Source organism: Amblyomma americanum, chromosome 1, assembly GCF_052857255.1.
Source record: "Amblyomma americanum isolate KBUSLIRL-KWMA chromosome 1, ASM5285725v1, whole genome shotgun sequence".
In the NCBI taxonomy this organism is placed as follows: domain Eukaryota; kingdom Metazoa; phylum Arthropoda; class Arachnida; order Ixodida; family Ixodidae; genus Amblyomma; species Amblyomma americanum.
This window is the reverse complement of record NC_135497.1, coordinates 250,582,431-250,599,011: the sequence shown is the minus strand read 5'-3', so window position 1 is coordinate 250,599,011 and position 16,581 is coordinate 250,582,431. Positions and strand designations below refer to the sequence as shown.

Genomic DNA, 16,581 nt, shown 5'->3' with positions numbered 1-16,581 from the left:
TCGCATTTCCAGACAAGCTCACAATCATATGCTACTCACCAAAGATTAACATTGATACTTTGCCCACATTTTTTTTTTTACCACAGCACCATACAGGGATGGTCATCTCAAATGCTGAGCAATACTGGTCTAGGTGAGTCCACACCAGCTCCAACACCATCACATTATTCTGAATAAAAAAACTGATCCGCTTGGCCAGTTAAAATGCCGCAGCACCAATTGGTTCAGCAATGCACGCACCATGCAATGCACGCCAACTCATTTTCCACTTCAAATGGGCAACTAGTGAAAAATTCCAGGGGCACAAGATAAGGCTCTTTAAAAAGAAGCAGCGGCATCCAATGTGCTGTTTTTTCTTTGCTATCATAGTTGACAGGAAAAAAAACAGCAGTGTTAAAAGTAGAAAAAGTTACTGTACGCCATCCCCTACGGCTAAGAAGCAACAGCAGTAGCATGTACACCCACCCCTCTCCCCATAAGAGCAAACACACATCCAAGCCCAGCTGGATTGCCGTCGCAGATCGCACTCTCAAACCCCACTCCCTAGCCCACACGGGCCTTGTGGCCTAGATCCACTAATACTATGCGACCACTGACGCCACACTCAGAAAACGCACCACTCTTATAAACCATTTGCAGAATACTATTCACGCATAAAAACATGAGCACATCCAAAGTGGGCCACCGCGGTGACGCAGTGGTTATGGTGCTCGGCTGCTGACCTGAAAAACACGGGTTTGATCCCGCCCACGGCGGTCGCATTTTGATGGAGGGAAAATGCTAGAGGCTCGTGTACTGTGCGATGTCAGTGCATATTTAAGAACCCCAAGTCGTTGAAATTACCCGTAGCCCCCCACTACGGCATCTCTCATAGCCTGAGTCCCTCTGAGACGTCAAACTCCATAAAACCAAAACCAAACATCCAAAGTATATAAATGAAAATGGACATACCAGCCTCTCGGGAAGCTTTTTACCTTTGCATTCATGAGCACCACAAACCATTTGTTGTCTTAATGCCTCACAACTCCTATCAAAGACCCTAAATGGAGTTCATAAGTAGAACTTGCAATATTAATTAAAAATGTATACATCACTCAGGTTTAAAACCTTTGTTACAAATTCCAGAAGTCTTCAAATTATCCCAATTTAAAAGAAACAAGAAACTGAAGTCTCGCACCACCCTAAATCAAAATTTCTGTACACACATATTTTAACTACTCGCCTTGCCTGCTGCTCCTGTGCCACACCATAGTAATTAAACCCGATACAGTGCTAGCAGTTGTGGCTACTACTAGGGAATGGAATACCGGATGCAAATTCAGCATCATGGATGCCATCAAAAGAAAGTAGTAGAAATGAGCTGCACACAGCAGAAAACAAGCATTTATATATGCATGGTACAGTGACAGCCACTGTGCCTGAGGGCACCATGTTCTAAAGTTTCACCATTGTTCTGCAAGCAATGCTGCTTGAAGTCACTTCTTACACATACACTCCATCACCCTTCCTACCACACTTTTGCAGTGCAACTTGAGTGCAGTCACAAAAGACAAGGGACAAGAGAAGGAGTATTCACGCCACAACGACTGGAATATCAAGTGAGATTTATTAGAAATAACATAGTCCTAGCAAGGCCAGCAGAGCATGAGCAACAAGCAGCAGCATCACAAATCACAGCGCATAGGACACACCAGATATCACATCTACTGTGACCGACCTAAAAAAGCTAATTCTTTCTTGAGTAAGCGCACCCAGGTTGTGCTAATGCAATCTCTAATGCTAATGCAATGGTCCATGTATTAATGACTGGCTGCATGAGCACCACTCCCCCCTTGGGGTCCGATGACGATGCCAACTTGCCTCGCCATTGCAATGAATGTGGGTGTTATCCTCTGTTCAGCAATGCAACGATTCTTGGTAGAGGCAAGGGAAAACAAGAGCGAGAAATCTTGGAAGCATACCACATCAGTTTTTCAGGCCATGAATGCATTAGCACAACCTCGGTGCTTTTACTCGAGTTTGCTTTTTTAGGTTGGTCACGGTAGATGTGATATCTGGCATGTCCTATGCGCTGTGATTTGTGATACTGCTGTTGCGCATGCTCTGCTGGCCTTGCTGGGACTATGTTATTTCTAATAAATCTCAGTTGATAGTCCAGTCGTTGTGGTGTGAACACTCCTTCTCTTGTCCCTTGTCTTTTGTGACTGGTTTTTTCAAGTTACATTGTACCAACTGGCCCACATTTCAACCCTTTTGCAGTGCTCCTGGTCTCAAACACTGCGGCTATTATGACGCAGGTGCAAGTCGTGTAGATGTCACTGTTTAATTTCAAACAGTGCAGGAGGCTACAAGTGGATATGATTTTTAGGACACTATCAACAAAACCTGCTTTGCTGATCTAATGCATTAGTAACTTGGGTCACCAATCGATGCTGTAGCATAGTTTACTTCGTTTTTCTTACTACAGAAAACTGATCGCGAATGCACATATTGTACCAGGTTTACCGAAAGCAAACCCAGCACGTCAGCAATTACAATATGAGTGCCAGCAACAACAGAGACAAGCCCAAAAACATAATTCTGCAATGCTTCCTTCTAGATTTATGGTCTCCTTTCAAAGTGACTAACTGGATGTTTAAACTAACAAGTGAGCAATGACTGGGAAATGAGGTGGTGGCTGTAGTTTGGGAAGGACACAGTTTTTGTCCATACACGAGCACAAAAGTGGGGCAAGACAAAAACATAATTGGAACCACAGAATCTAATTGGTTCCAATTGTGTTTGTTTCTAAAAATGTTTATGTTTATGTAAAAATGTTTATGTGTTTAAAAATAAATATTTTTACAGAGCCACGCGAATTTGTTTATTGCGCTTGATTGTGCTTACTACTGCTCCTCAGAAAGCTGTGCACACTGCGCGAATAGGCAGTGAGTAGTAGCGACAACGATTTGCACGAGTCCGTTCCGGCAAGTACCGCACTCGAATGTAGTATTAAACAAAACCCACTGCCAAATTCGCATTTGCGAGCGACCAAGGGTTCGAAACCCCACCTTATCCTAACATTCACATTGATCGTGTTTCACTTCTCATGTCTCAAAAAGAATTGACCATTTGCGGAAACCTGCAAGTCCTCGTCTCTGCAAGGGTTGTTTTCCAAACAAAAGGTCTCCACTCTGCCTGCAGCAGAGTCTAGGAAAAGGGGAGACTTGTCTTTTGTCACAGTGCTGTGGGGAGTGGGTTGTTCCTTGTTGTGGCTAGAGGTGTGGGGAAGGGCGGAAGCGTGTGTAGGGAGGAAGTTGGAGCGAGGGTGTTGTTCAGCAGAAAATTTTTAGAAAAATCAGTACGAGGTAGCTCCTGCCTAGCTTCTACCGCAGTGGTACAGAAGGTTGACTGCAATCCCCCTTTATATACTGTACCATTGACTGTTCTTTGGCAGCCATCTTGAAAACTGGCGCCATTCATGAGTTTACTCAGAAAGGGGAACTTGATTCTTTTCGTTTCCGCAAAGAATACGAGTGTGTCATCTGGGAACGAATTCTTTTGGTTGGAAAACAAGCCTTGCGGAGAAGCAGACTTAGATTGCTGCAAATGGTCCACTTCAAACAACTAAATTGTAAACTGCGGGGTTTAACATCCCGAAGCGACATATGGGCTATGAGGGACGCCGTAGTGAAGCGCTCTAGGCAAGTGTGTGGACATCTGAACAAGCCAGCGCTTCTCGTGGGAGAAACGCTAGCACCAGCAACAGTTAAAATGAATGTTCACAGGCATCGCAACATTTTAAACTTAAAGTTGTGTTCTTACATAGCATGCTTCAGAAGCAAACGATCCATGTTACTGCCTGCGGCTCAGTAACACCGAACTTACCTTCTGAACTTTTTCTCAGCTTTCTGAACGGACTGGACAGAAAAAGCCTTCGGGTTCCGTTGTTTTGGAGTCAGTTCCTGGACATGCTCGTTCTTCTTCTCCTTCTTTTCTGCTTTTCGACCACTGTGGCGAGCTCGATGTGCCTTAATTTTCTGATCGTCATCCATGACAACTAGAAGCCACGCACAAAATAAACAAAGTGTCAACGTAACGGCTATTTCAGTACAAGCAGAGGTTACAGCACGTAGTTAATATTGACGTGACAGTATAGTCAGCCCCCAAGGTCAGAAGTTATTCCGATTTTTAACACTACTGTTTGACCGGTAGCCTGTGCACCAGCTCAATACGAACCCATGACAACTAGAAGCTACGTGCAAAATAAACAAAGCGCCAACCTAACGGCTATTTCAGTTCAAGCAGAGGTTACAGCACGTAGTTAACGTAGACATGACAATAGTCAGCCCTCATGGTCAGAAGTTATTCCGATTTTTTAACACGACTGTTTGACCAGTAGCCTGTGCACCAGATCAATACGAACCGCACGCTCAAAGTTGTCTCGCAGCTTCCGCGTGCATTGCGCCGCCAGTTCCTCGACAAGCTCGTTTTTCTTTTCTGTCTTTCGATCACTACCGTGAGCTTGATGAAATTTATATTCTTGGTTATCACCCACGACAACTTAAGCCACGTGCAAGAAATTATCAAAGCATCAATGTGCCGGCTAGTTCAGCAACAGCGGGGATTACACCGCGTGATTAGCTTAAACATGACTTACTCTCTTCACACTCCGAGGCAACAAAACACTCCGATGATCAATAGCTAAAACAGCTGTTAAACAGCTTAACAGCCGTGGCGGCGTGCTGTTTGTGTCGTGTTGGAGACTACCAGAAACACATGTCAAAACTACTACCACTACGCCTTGCAGCGTCCGCGGGGCCCGCGTGCGTAGCGCCGGAGTAGTTCTGCACTAATATATAAAATGTTTAGTAAAAAACATATAAATTCTCTTAGACCTCAATAAAAAACGTGGTATAATATTTCTTTTTTCCTTTTATAATTTCGCTGTTATTCCTAGGCTATTAATTCTGTCCAATCGCGGCTCAACTGAGTGGTCCAACGCTAGGTAACTGCCACATTTGTGTTTAGTTGCGCAGATACTATCACTCGAAGAGAATTTTTTGTGCGAATGGGCATTGTATGCTTGATTAGATCCGCTTACAAAATTGCGCAATTTCTATTGGCCTACCGATGCGTCATTAACCTTTTTGAGTAACAATTTTCATGATTAGTTGACGCTTCCTGGCGTCAAGTTGCAGTATCCGAGCCGACCAAGCGTCGAGGGAGAGAGTACGAAAAAAAAAAGGAAAAGAAATATGGGCAGCTGAGCGCAGGACAGCTGACAACAAGGGATCCGTATAATATCGCTCATTTTTGGGGCACGCTGAAGAGGACCGTCTGTAGGTTTTCTCCGCCGGTGCGGCAATATCCGAATCTGCTGTCGGCAAAGTTTCGCTGATGCGCTCCGACATGAGTCCCAGAACAACGTCGGGAAAGACGCTGGATGTTATAATTTGGGAGGTATAAATTTCTGTGGGCCGCTCCAATCGGCCCCGCGGTGCTCAGGCGTGGTAATGTTTGACTGGGACGAAGGAGACCGTTTTTCCTTCGAGGACAGCGACCGCTTTGAGGAAGATTCCCTCTGCTCCTGGATCAGCGAACCAGAGAGCCTCTGTAACAACTGGAGAGGCTGGAAAAGGCCGACAGGCAACCCATCTCACGCATCGGCGCTCCACGGCGGTCATTGTCGCTCAAAAGGTAAGCCTCGTTTTAGGCTTAAACTCAATTTTAATTAATTTTCTGCCGTTTGTTGCAATTGAAATATTGAATTACTGGCCAGAAAAGTACCGTGCGGGCAAAGGAAGGTCCTGGTTAAGCTGGAAGCGCCAGAAATTCGGCCGTCCAGCTCGGCCGTGACACCTGACTCGCGGTGCAATGGAAACCTGCATATTACGTTCTGCTCTTCCGCAGCTCATCCCGACAGTTCGCTATTTCTGCCTGGTGTTTTCTAGTAAAGGCGAACTGACTGGACAGGGCAGTAGTTCTGCTTCCTTTCGGACGGCTTCATAAAGCTGAGGAGTTCCTTTGGTGGGGTGGGTGGTGTAGTTTTTTTTTTTTTTTCCATTGGTGTCTTTTGTTCTTGGCGACTTCATTAGCTGTGAATGAGAAAGCTTCTCAATAGTTATGTTTGCATTGTGCTGCATAGTTACATGCTGGATTGTGTCTAGGCCGTTGTGAGGCTCCAAACGATCGCACACTGACATCTTCCTAGTGTCTTCCAGTTTAGTTGCGTTTCTAAGAGGGCTAATACCTGTCGAGTTTAGCTATGTCATTTTTCTTGCCGACTTGCAACTGTGCCTCAGTGTTACTTGGCGCCTGCAGTTCTCATTTTATGGTATGAAATTTATGCGGGGCGCTTTCTGATCTTTTTTTTTTCCACTGAAAATGTGAGGAGTGATGCCTTTCTGAGCTGTTAAATCTGTTAGTAGATTTAGTGGTTTGACATTGATCCACTTCATTACTCCTTGCACGGAGCCTACGCGTTGCCATTGTCGCGACTGACTTTAACTTTATATAGAATACTTGGCCACGGTTTCAGCACATAAGGCCATATGCGTACCAGCCTTGCAGTTGTAGAACTTTTAATGAAGTGAACAAACTACAGCTGTTTAAGCTGATTGTTGAGCATTGGAAGTCATGACGTCGTCAAGAACGCTTCATTGGAGTAATTTTGTCACCTTCGCATTGGACATTCACACACACCTTTGTACTTATTTTAAAATAAGACAGACTTTTAAAGCATGCGTAGAAAAGCTCATAATCAACCACATCCTACACAAAACTTCAGAAAAGCAAAGCAACAACAAACATTTTACTCTATTTTACGACGAATATATCCCGTTCCTTTCTAGCCTGCTGCTAGTAGAAATTGATCTCATTAAATTTGCTTAGCTTTTTTTTTCTTTTTTAGAGGAAATAAACTTTTTAAATAAACTCGTGACTTTTTAAAAAATGTATTAGTTTTTAGCACAAAAAAGAAACACTCAACCCTGTGCTTAGCACATGACAGTCTGAGATGCTATGGGCCATAGACCCACCACAACCTAACCCAACAACTTTTCAATTAACTAAGCGTACAGTTCTGACAATGCACCCCAATAGTAACTTAATTTCAAACCATAACATGGTTGGTGTTCAAGCATTGATGTAACCCTCGACGCTAAATGGCGAGGCCGTTAAATCGTATTAGCTGCTACGAAGTCTGTCGTGATTGCAGTGGGTAGTAGAAATGATAGTTTGTGTTCATGTGTGGCACAGGTTTTTGTTTAAATGGTTATTGTGAACTAGCTCATCAGTCAAGTGTTAGGATAACTGCACTGTCTTTCAGATTGGGGGCATGGGTCATGAATTTAGCGAAGGCGATGGGTTCAGCATATTTTACTGGTGTGAACTGAGATGTAGGCCAGGCAGCAGGTGGGGAAAGCTGAACATTGCAAGCCAGTTAGGCTGTCTTTTAAGGGCAACCCTGGCGGTTTTTTTTTTTGCACCTCCACGGATTTTACTGAAACCTTCATGGTAAGTTCTCCGGTGTTCAAGTTTATTCAGTAACATACACAATAATAGCAAATACAATAAAATCGGCACAGAAGGACTTCCTGTAGTACTCGGGAGCAAAGCAAGCTGGGTAAAATCGCAAACAAAGGGAAGCAGTGTATCAAGTAATCAGTACAAAAAATACAACCTACAAAAAAGCAACGCAAACAGTATGTCAATAGAAACGGAACAAAAAGTATATACAGTGTCAACTTGGGTGCATAATACATATTTATTTAATAAAACTTTAAACAAGGGTTATTACTGTTTAAGCATGTGAACTATACAGCAAATCGATTAAATATTCTTTAATGAGTGAGCAGTAAACGAAGCTTTAATTTCACTTGGTAAAGTATTCCAATAGGATATGCCGGCAAACATTCTAGTACATTTTCCATAATTAGTCCTCACTTTAGGTTTTTCTAGTTGTTCCTGCCGAATTTCGCAGCCAGGTGGTGTCTTGATGCAGCGCAAACAAATTTTGAAATTTTCCATTTCGTTGCCTCAGTTAGGGCAGTTACTGTTGGCAACCTTGAATGAGACGTCGCAGGTTAGCACGCTCGTGTATATTAGTGCTGCATTTGGTTAAGCACTTCAGACAAATAATCACCCAAACTGTCGCTTACTGTCGCCACGTTAGCCAATCAAACCGCACACAAGAAGTTCTGGAACAGTATGCGTGACGTCATAGCTTGGTATGTCATGACTTCATACTTTAGCTGAAACCTAGTTTCAGTTTCTGTTTTTCTGCTGTTTTAAAATACTTTTACTTGGTATTTTGAAAAAGTTTTTGTACTGGAGAGAGGGGACTCTAAAGAATGTTATGTGATTATCAATATTAATAATAATAATAATTGGTTGTTGCAGAAAGGAAATGGGGCAGTATGTCTCGTATCGTTGGACACCTGAACCGTGCCGTAAGGGAAGGGATAAAGGAGGGAATGAAAGAAGAAAGGAAGAAAGAGGTGCCGTAGTGGGGGGCTCTCAAATAATTTCGACCACCTGGGGATCTTTAACGTGCACTGACATCGCACAGCACACAGGCGCCTTAGCATTTTGCCTCCATAAAAATGCAGCCACCGCGGTCGGGTTCGAACCCGGGAACTTCGGATCAGTAGCCGAGCGCCCTAACCACTGAGCCACCGCGGCGGGTTGATTATCACCTCAGAATTGCCTTTTAAAGGGGTACAGACACCAAGTTTTGATTTGGTTGTCTTTCTTTGGAACTGTGTGTATAGCATTAAGGAATGTTCATCACCATGTGGAAGTCACTTCCATGTGATAAATAATTTATTACTGAATTTCTTCTCCCATGCTGTTTACAATTTTGGTGTCAGTTTACACATTTGAGTAATTATGTCAAAGTTGACTTCAGGTCACACAAGGTACAGAAATACTTGTATAACACTGCTGTCATTCTAATTTAATCCAACTTGCACAGTAGCAAGAATGGCGACAAATGAAAAAACTGCTTTAATGTTGAAGCTTTTTTTGGGCTTCACGTGACCTGAAGTTACATTGACTTCATTGTCACCATGTGGCTGTTGAAACCTAAATGGAAACAGCATGACAAATTAAAATTATTCCTGTGGTGTTCCATATATATAATATCTTATGCACAAATCCAGAGAAGAAAATATGCAAGCAAAATTTTTTTTTACAGAAACTCGTTTCAGTACTACCTGGGTAGTAACTGGTTCTATTAGCCATTGGGACCAGTAGCTACCCCGGTAGCACTGAAACCTTATTACATTATTTTTTATAGTAAAATGTTATTACAATGTCTCTTTTTTAATATAGAAACAAGTGTTAAATATTTTAGATGCCAAAAAATTCAGCAGCGCATGTGCAAATTTCAGAAATGCTTATCACCCTGCAAGCTTAAACGTCTGTCAATTTTGACCCACAGTTGGGAGAGTGGCAACATGAGCTGTAAAAAGCATTACAGTACACAGAACTAACACATATGGAACTCGTGTACACTGACCTTCAATCTGATACAATGGACTCGTAGAACCATTCGTTAAAGATGTCTCACAAGTAATGCTGGTGAATGGGCAATAAACAGTTTTGTAATTAATTTTTTAGGCTATTTGTACGGTGGCAAGCACAATGCATGATATTTTACCACAAAATTGTAATGGTTGAGCATCATACCAATGATACTATACAAGCAATGGGAAACGTTCTCAAAGTTCAAAAGCAAAAAGTTCTCAACTGGAACCAATTCATCCCAGCTCACAATCACTGAGCTTCCGACCAAGATCAATTCAGACAGCTAAAAAAAAAAAAAAGTAGGCTTCATGCTGACTTCAGTTTAAACCAGTACAAACCAGCAGATTCCGATTAGCAAATATTTACCTGGGAAAGCATCCATATTTTGGCGACAGTAGCACTGTTATATTATACGGTGATCTCTGGTAAAGTAGCTGCGAGCATTAGGCTTACAACTGAATGTGCGTGTGAATGTATATCGAGTAACCTGTGCAGCATCAACTCTCTCTAGGAAAGCCTAGGTCTTTAGTGTAGAGTTTGATAGCACTTAATAATATATTCTAAGTGTCATTATTTTTGCACCCAATGTATTGTTTGTAGCACTCAATTTTGGCAAAAAAAAATGTTTTTTAAGACTGTCTTCACTCAGTACATAGTCCACAAGGACCAGGCATACAGCCTGGGCATAAAAAATGGTATGCAACCTTATTTCTTGGCCGCTTTACTACCACGGAAAAATGTGCATGACTTATTGCACTTTCAGAACATTTCAATAATTGTATACATGACTTACCCATGATGACTGATCACCTTGTGTTTGGAATCTTTGGCCAAAGGTGTCCTTGCGCTATAAAAAGCCGTTATCATCACCATCAATATATGCATCCTATCCTCGTCACTTAATGTCGTGGTTCAGCCTCAAAACTTGCTTTGGCCGTCTCACCAAAATGGTTATTATTATAGCACTAGCTGCTATTTCTTGGAAAACTGACTGAACAGCTAATTTAGTAACACATGCACAGCCATTCATTTGTGCACCAGTAATTGGAGCTCAGTACAAGTATCATGGTAAAAAAAAATTTACCATTTTGAGAACTGTATTGGGCTTTGCATGCTTTTGGCAGTTGGCATGACCTAGAGGGGGCACTTCAATTAATCCACTATGGTGGCATTACGGAAGTCTCCTGTGGACAGCTCAAGTAGAATAGCGCTTGTTTAAAATTTTTGTTAAACTCGCTTTTTTGTCGATAGTGTCCTTTTTTTGTCATACCTTTTTGAACCTGAAGTGAAATATCTTGAAATCATTTCTGATGAGCATATAAACATGGAACAGTCATGTGCACAACATATGTAATGGACTCGGAGCTGTTTCTGCAATGATGTACAACCTTGGAGATAAAACTACAATGAACTTAAAGGGACTATGCAATAAATTAATTGAGATTATGTAAAGCAGATGAGAGATAAGCATTCGATCACTCGTCACCACAGTGCAAGAATTTTTGAGCTAGCATCAAAAACAGCGAAGATATAGACGATTAAAAATTACGCTCCTCCTCTCCCCCCTCAACTCGTACACGAGGAGCACCAGGAAAAAAATAAAGAAAACAGGACTGGGACTGCACCCCGCCTTGAATACGTCATCAGATGACGTTCGCTTCTAGCCCCCCAGCAGCAGCGTCAGCGGCGTGGCGGCATCTCTTCGGTCTCTTCTCCTTCCTGGATTGCAGCGCGCATCGGGTTGGGTTTCTTTGCTTGTCATCTGTGGTAATTAGCAGTAATAAGCCCGGACCTCGAGGTGCGACTGCTCGCTTTTACGGCCGCGATGGGCATCGAGCCCTATGCGTGCGCACCAAGAGCCGTGCGAGTGGCTCCGGAACTCCCGACAGAAGGAGGCGGCAGAGGAAAATTGAAACCATATGCGCGAAGGCAATGAATGCCCTGGCTCGCTTGCCCGAGAGGGTCGCGCGGCGGCACGAGCAGATGATTTTCACGGCTACCGGAAGTTTGTCCGTGATGTCGTGGCTTCCGCGAATGAGAGCGTGTGGTGGCCTGGCAATGATGTACAACCTTGGAGATAAAACTACAATGAACTTAAAGGGACTATGCAATAAATTAATTGAGATTATGTAAAGCAGATGAGAGATATGTATTCGATCACTCGTCACCCCAGTGCAAGAATTTTTGAGCTAGCATCAATAACAGCGAAGATATAGACGATTAAAAATTACGCTCCTCCTCCCGCTAATGAGAGCGTGTGGTGGCCTGGCGACGTCATGGTACAGTGACGTCTTTGTTCCACGATTTTAGTTCCAAAATTGGTCACTACGAGTACACCAATCGGCCCGCGAATTTTGAAAAACACTGTTTTTAAAAGTTCATAATAAATTGCCGGCTCATTTCCGAAGACTCATACTTTGTGTGAATGCTTCTTAGCATCATTTCTAAGCATTGAAAGCATTTACAAGTGACTTTTTATTCGTTGCATAGTCCCTTTAAGGGTAAAAAGTATATAAGGCGTTAGCGGAATTTGGTATAACCTATGGAATTATGCAATGTGGAAATTGTAATGACTAGATAATGGAAGCTATAAATCACATAATTAAAAGAATAGTAAAAAGCATGACTTATGGCACAGGGCTGCAACGCCTAACAGGAATGACACACTAGACTTAGGGTACTGGAATTGCTTTGAAAACAGGGTTTTCCTAGACTTCTTTCCGATACTGGATGTGATGCAAGCACACTTGCCAAGTCGAGCTACTGCTGAAGCTACAAATCAGTTGCATTGACGTACCATACTAAAGTATATATGTTATAACGAAATTTTGAGCCTCAAAGTTAAGTGGTGCTGCCAAGTTTTGTAAGCTCTGCAGCTTCAGAACTGCAGTGTCTGAAAATTTTGCGCACGAAAGTTGCTGCATGTCTGCTGAAGTGCTACATTTTAACTAGGAAGCAGTACATTAATATGTCTTGAGCACGCTGCAGCTCTGTTTATTGAAGTGAAACGTTGCTGTGTGCTAAAAGTCTGTCAACTAAAACTCATTTTCATTGGATATGGTAATTTTTTGCCTAGGGGTTTTGCAAAAAGGTTAACTCAAAAGTTCATTGCAATGACAGTTGTTCAAGTGGTATTTCACTGTATATATCGAGCTTAACCCATATGTGCCTAGTGTCCTGCATGTAGAACGCTGCCTCTTTGCACACTAACTCTAAAAGTTTATTGAGTAAAAGCTTGGACCCGCTGGCATAGGTTCAAGAGGCTCCAGACATTACCTGTGCAAGTGCCCCCCCCACCCCCACCGCCCTCTCGATGGCTTAGTGGTTAGGCGCTCGGCTGTTGAGCCGTCGAACGACGACGCAGGTTTAATCCCGGCTGCGGCAACCCATGTTCGGCGCAATGTCAGTGCACACATAATGACCCCTGTTGTCGAAATTAATCCAGAGCCTCTTCACTTCAGCATCCCTATTTAACATACTGTGCCGTACCATTGCATCCCGACTGCGGCAGCCCATGTTCTGTACGATGTCAGTGCACATATAATCACCCCTGTGGTCGAAATTAATCCAGAGCCTCTTCACTTCAGCGTCCCTATTTAACATACTGTGCTGTACCATTGCATTGTGTGCATTGTTTTTTTTTCATTGTGAATGTTCAGAATGAGCCACCAGTCTTCTCTGAAAGCAGTGGGCAGATTCGGCGGAATCAACTGCATTGCCATGAGAAAACCACCACACGGGATGAGAACTGACATTAAAGTCTATGTTAAAATGTTTCAAGCATTACCACAGTTAAAAGGTAATGCATTTACCTAGTGCCGTACATTGTAAGACAGTTCAAAAATTCTTGAGAAAGATATTTTCATCTATAAAAGAATTATTTTGAATTCTGAAGTGAAGTAAGCACTTCATATCAAAAAAGATATTTAATTTTTTACGTCCTGAACTTTGGGCACATGAGGGTTAAAGAGGTACTGTATAAAAATGTGGAAATATTCAGAGAGCACCACATTTTTATTCTTAAGATGCAATTACCCTTGTATACTGCCCTGCCATCATTTCTTACATTTCTGAGGAGAGTCAATAAGTCGGTAAGTAAACTGCATTCAAGTTACAAACTTTGAGATTATTGATACATTATAAACAAAAACGTAGCATAGGACGGTTGCTACAGGACGGTAGCAACCGTCCTGCCTTCGCTTTTCTACGTCCCAGTCCCGTCCATATGCTATGTTTTTGTTTATAATATGTCTGCAGTATACTCTGTTAAGTTACATTATTGATACACGCACAACCGCCTGGCAACAATCACTGAAGCAGATGCAATAGGGATTTTTGCTAGATGTTTAAGAGGTAATAACCCCCCCCCCCAAAAAAAAAAAAACTTTTAAGAAGGTAATGGCAACAAATGGCAACAGCTTTTGTTGGCTGCTTGTAGAGGGTGCTGCTATCTGTAAGCCCCCGCAAAGTGGCCCCTGGGACTACTCACCTTTTGAAGCAGAGTTTTCTAACTGGTAGGGTCTAGTAAAAGCTTTGCAACAGGCACGGGTGATGTTGCATCCGGTACTGTTGGAGCTTTCACAGGCAGCCGCTTGGTGTGGTGGTTTGGGAAGTATCCATTAGAATAATTACACTACTTATTTATGTTTTAAAAGAGTGTTGTTTTGGTCACTCTCAGTGCTGCAGCTACCATTTGGGCCAGATATCTGAGTGGCAATTTTTTAGTTCACTATGTCTTTAAGGTATGAGGCCACAAAGAAATTTAATTTCAGCAGCTAGGATTATACTTATTGTTTCATCTGATGGAACATGTTCTTTTTACTTATCACAGTATTTGAAGTGTAAATAGGGGTTGAATTTTTTGTTATTGTCTAAAAGTACGCTAAAATAGCTAGTTGCACCAAAAGATAAGTAACCTCTGAAATCCCTAATTGAGAAAAGCTTTTGCCTCTATGTAGCTGAGTGCATTGCCTATACAACAAACAAGGATAAACATAATGTGATGAATACTGAGGGTGTAATTTTTACAATCTAGACAAAGGTTAAAAAAAGATCCTGGATTGAGCTTATCAGTGCCAATGGTAAGCTGTTATGTCAAACCTTTTGCATTGCTTTTTCAATCCTGGTTCATTGCATTTGATTGTGTGCAAGGAAAGAATGCACAAAATTTCCTTGCAAAATAATAATTGGCAATAAAGTTGTTTTTGTTTGTGTTGCACAAAGTTTAGCAAAACCCTGTTTTGAGAAAAACGAATGAAATTTTCAAACCATGTCAGAGATGTGTTAATAAATGTAGGTTTAAAATGAAGTAGGTTCACAGCTGGGGCCCTCTCAGATGCACTAAACGCTTCTTTTGCTTTTTTAGCTGCTTGTCTCTCTTTCTATGCCATCAGTCAATCAAAGTCGTCTTCTCTCTGCTTTGGGGTTCATTGGCAATGAAAGTTCTTGAGGTGTAAGCCAGCCTGACTCGGATATCCAGGGTACTTCTCCTTCCATTATTGAAGTGAGCTAAAGCATCATGCAAGGCCTTGAGAACCCACTGCCATATGGGCCCATTGAAACACTGATTTGCATTTTGTACTTTACCATTAAGGCACTTTGACAGTCAAGTTCATCTGAACACAGATCACTGTACAGGGCTTTTACTTTGGTCAGCATGTCATTTGTAAGGCCTCCTTTGTGTGCAAAGCTCCCTTGATTCAGTGCTAACACCCTCGTATTCATGCCAGCTGTTTGCCCCAAGTGGGCACTGGTCATACCTTAGATACTCGAACCACAGTGAAATAGACTGACTAGGCACAAGGATAGCAGATAACATCAAATAATGCAAAAGTTGGAAAATATTTACCATATTTAAGTAGAATTACCAACCTTGTAAGCAGACTACTTGTTTTGTTTCAAAACATTAGGGTAGTGGTTCTAGAACCGCTGTAACTACCAAACGAGGTAAAGTAGGAATGTAATGCATTTCACAACATGTTTGGAGAGGTTCAAAATGTAACAGATTGAAAAGAAAAATTGAGATTTGGATGTGCCTCATACCAACCCTTTCAGGCACCATTTTTGTTTCCATCGAAAACAAATATTATTGTGCCTAAATATTACATTGAGGCCTCAAGAAAGATCATTTGTTAGTTATTCAATGCTGAATGCTAGCGGTTAATATTTTACAGGGGTACTTAAAATTCATGCAGTGTCAAAATTTATGACATTAGCCAGATCGAAATGCTAGGATTATGATTAAACACGCGTAGGACCGTGGAATTGATTTGTTTCAAAGGTACACATTGCACTTGAAATGGTGAAAAAAAAAAAGATTGATGTTATTACTGGTGGCAAAATCTGTCTGCTCAAAAATGGTGGAACCCTCCTGCAGTATATTGCTGCTTTTCCAGATCACTAAACACTGAGAACTTCATGCTTTTCTAATGGAAGCAGCAAAAACATGAGCCAGTAGCCTGGCTCTTCACTAAATTTTATGCAGAGGGTCTCAGAAATGTTTTGGGGCACTGTTTGAACCGACATAGAAATGTTTTGGGGCACTGTTTGAACCGACATCTCCTGGACAGGTTGTAGGAGAGATGAATACTGCTTTGTAAGAATTACATCTGGCCTTTGCCTATTTTTGTAAACTATTAAGCCCTCAATTGGTGTTTCTCTGCCTGTGAAATATGCACATTTTGGTTTCCTACACTTGCATAAATTGTAGAGTATAATGCATTTACAACACAAGCTTGTTTCAGCTGAATTTTTTTGATAGCCAGTCAAAGCTATCTTGGAAATTTCAGTGTTTAGTTTTTTCTTACGGAAAGTGCCACATATAAACCCCAACAAGCATGTGGACACATACATACTATCCTTGTTAATTCTCATTCTCCATAAGCACATGTAAAATGTCATTCCTGCAGGGACCACATAATTTTACATTCCTGGGTGTATTCAGTATGCATAACTTGTTGGCACAACAGTTAACGGTAGTTTTTGCTTTTATATGTTTTGCAGTGCGATAACTATTATTCGCTGTTGCTCACAGAATCGAAAGCAATCTAAAATTGCACATGCCATTTTAAG

The 16,581-nt window shown here is 41.9% G+C and overlaps 2 protein-coding genes across 3 annotated transcripts in view; one reads left to right on the top strand and one right to left on the bottom strand.

Moving 5' to 3' along the window:
• LOC144114916 (ribosome biogenesis protein BMS1 homolog) overlaps nucleotides 1-4,822 on the bottom strand; it is an 81,083-nt gene extending 76,261 nt beyond the window's left edge. The window contains 2 exon segments of the mRNA XM_077648940.1: nucleotides 3,868-4,039; nucleotides 4,640-4,822. Of these exon segments, the coding sequence (XP_077505066.1) occupies nucleotides 3,868-4,034 (167 nt within the window). The 5' untranslated portion in view covers nucleotides 4,035-4,039; nucleotides 4,640-4,822.
• Nucleotides 4,823-4,961: 139 nt separating this feature from the next.
• The window catches only part of Dora (zinc finger SWIM domain-containing dorado), a 104,229-nt gene continuing 92,609 nt past the window's right edge, over nucleotides 4,962-16,581 (top strand). For both annotated transcript variants that reach the window (XM_077648939.1, XM_077648938.1), the window contains exon 1: nucleotides 4,962-5,679. In XM_077648939.1, coding sequence (XP_077505065.1) covers nucleotides 5,496-5,679 — 184 coding nt within the window. In that variant the 5' untranslated portion in view covers nucleotides 4,962-5,495. The remainder of the gene's footprint in view (nucleotides 5,680-16,581) is intronic.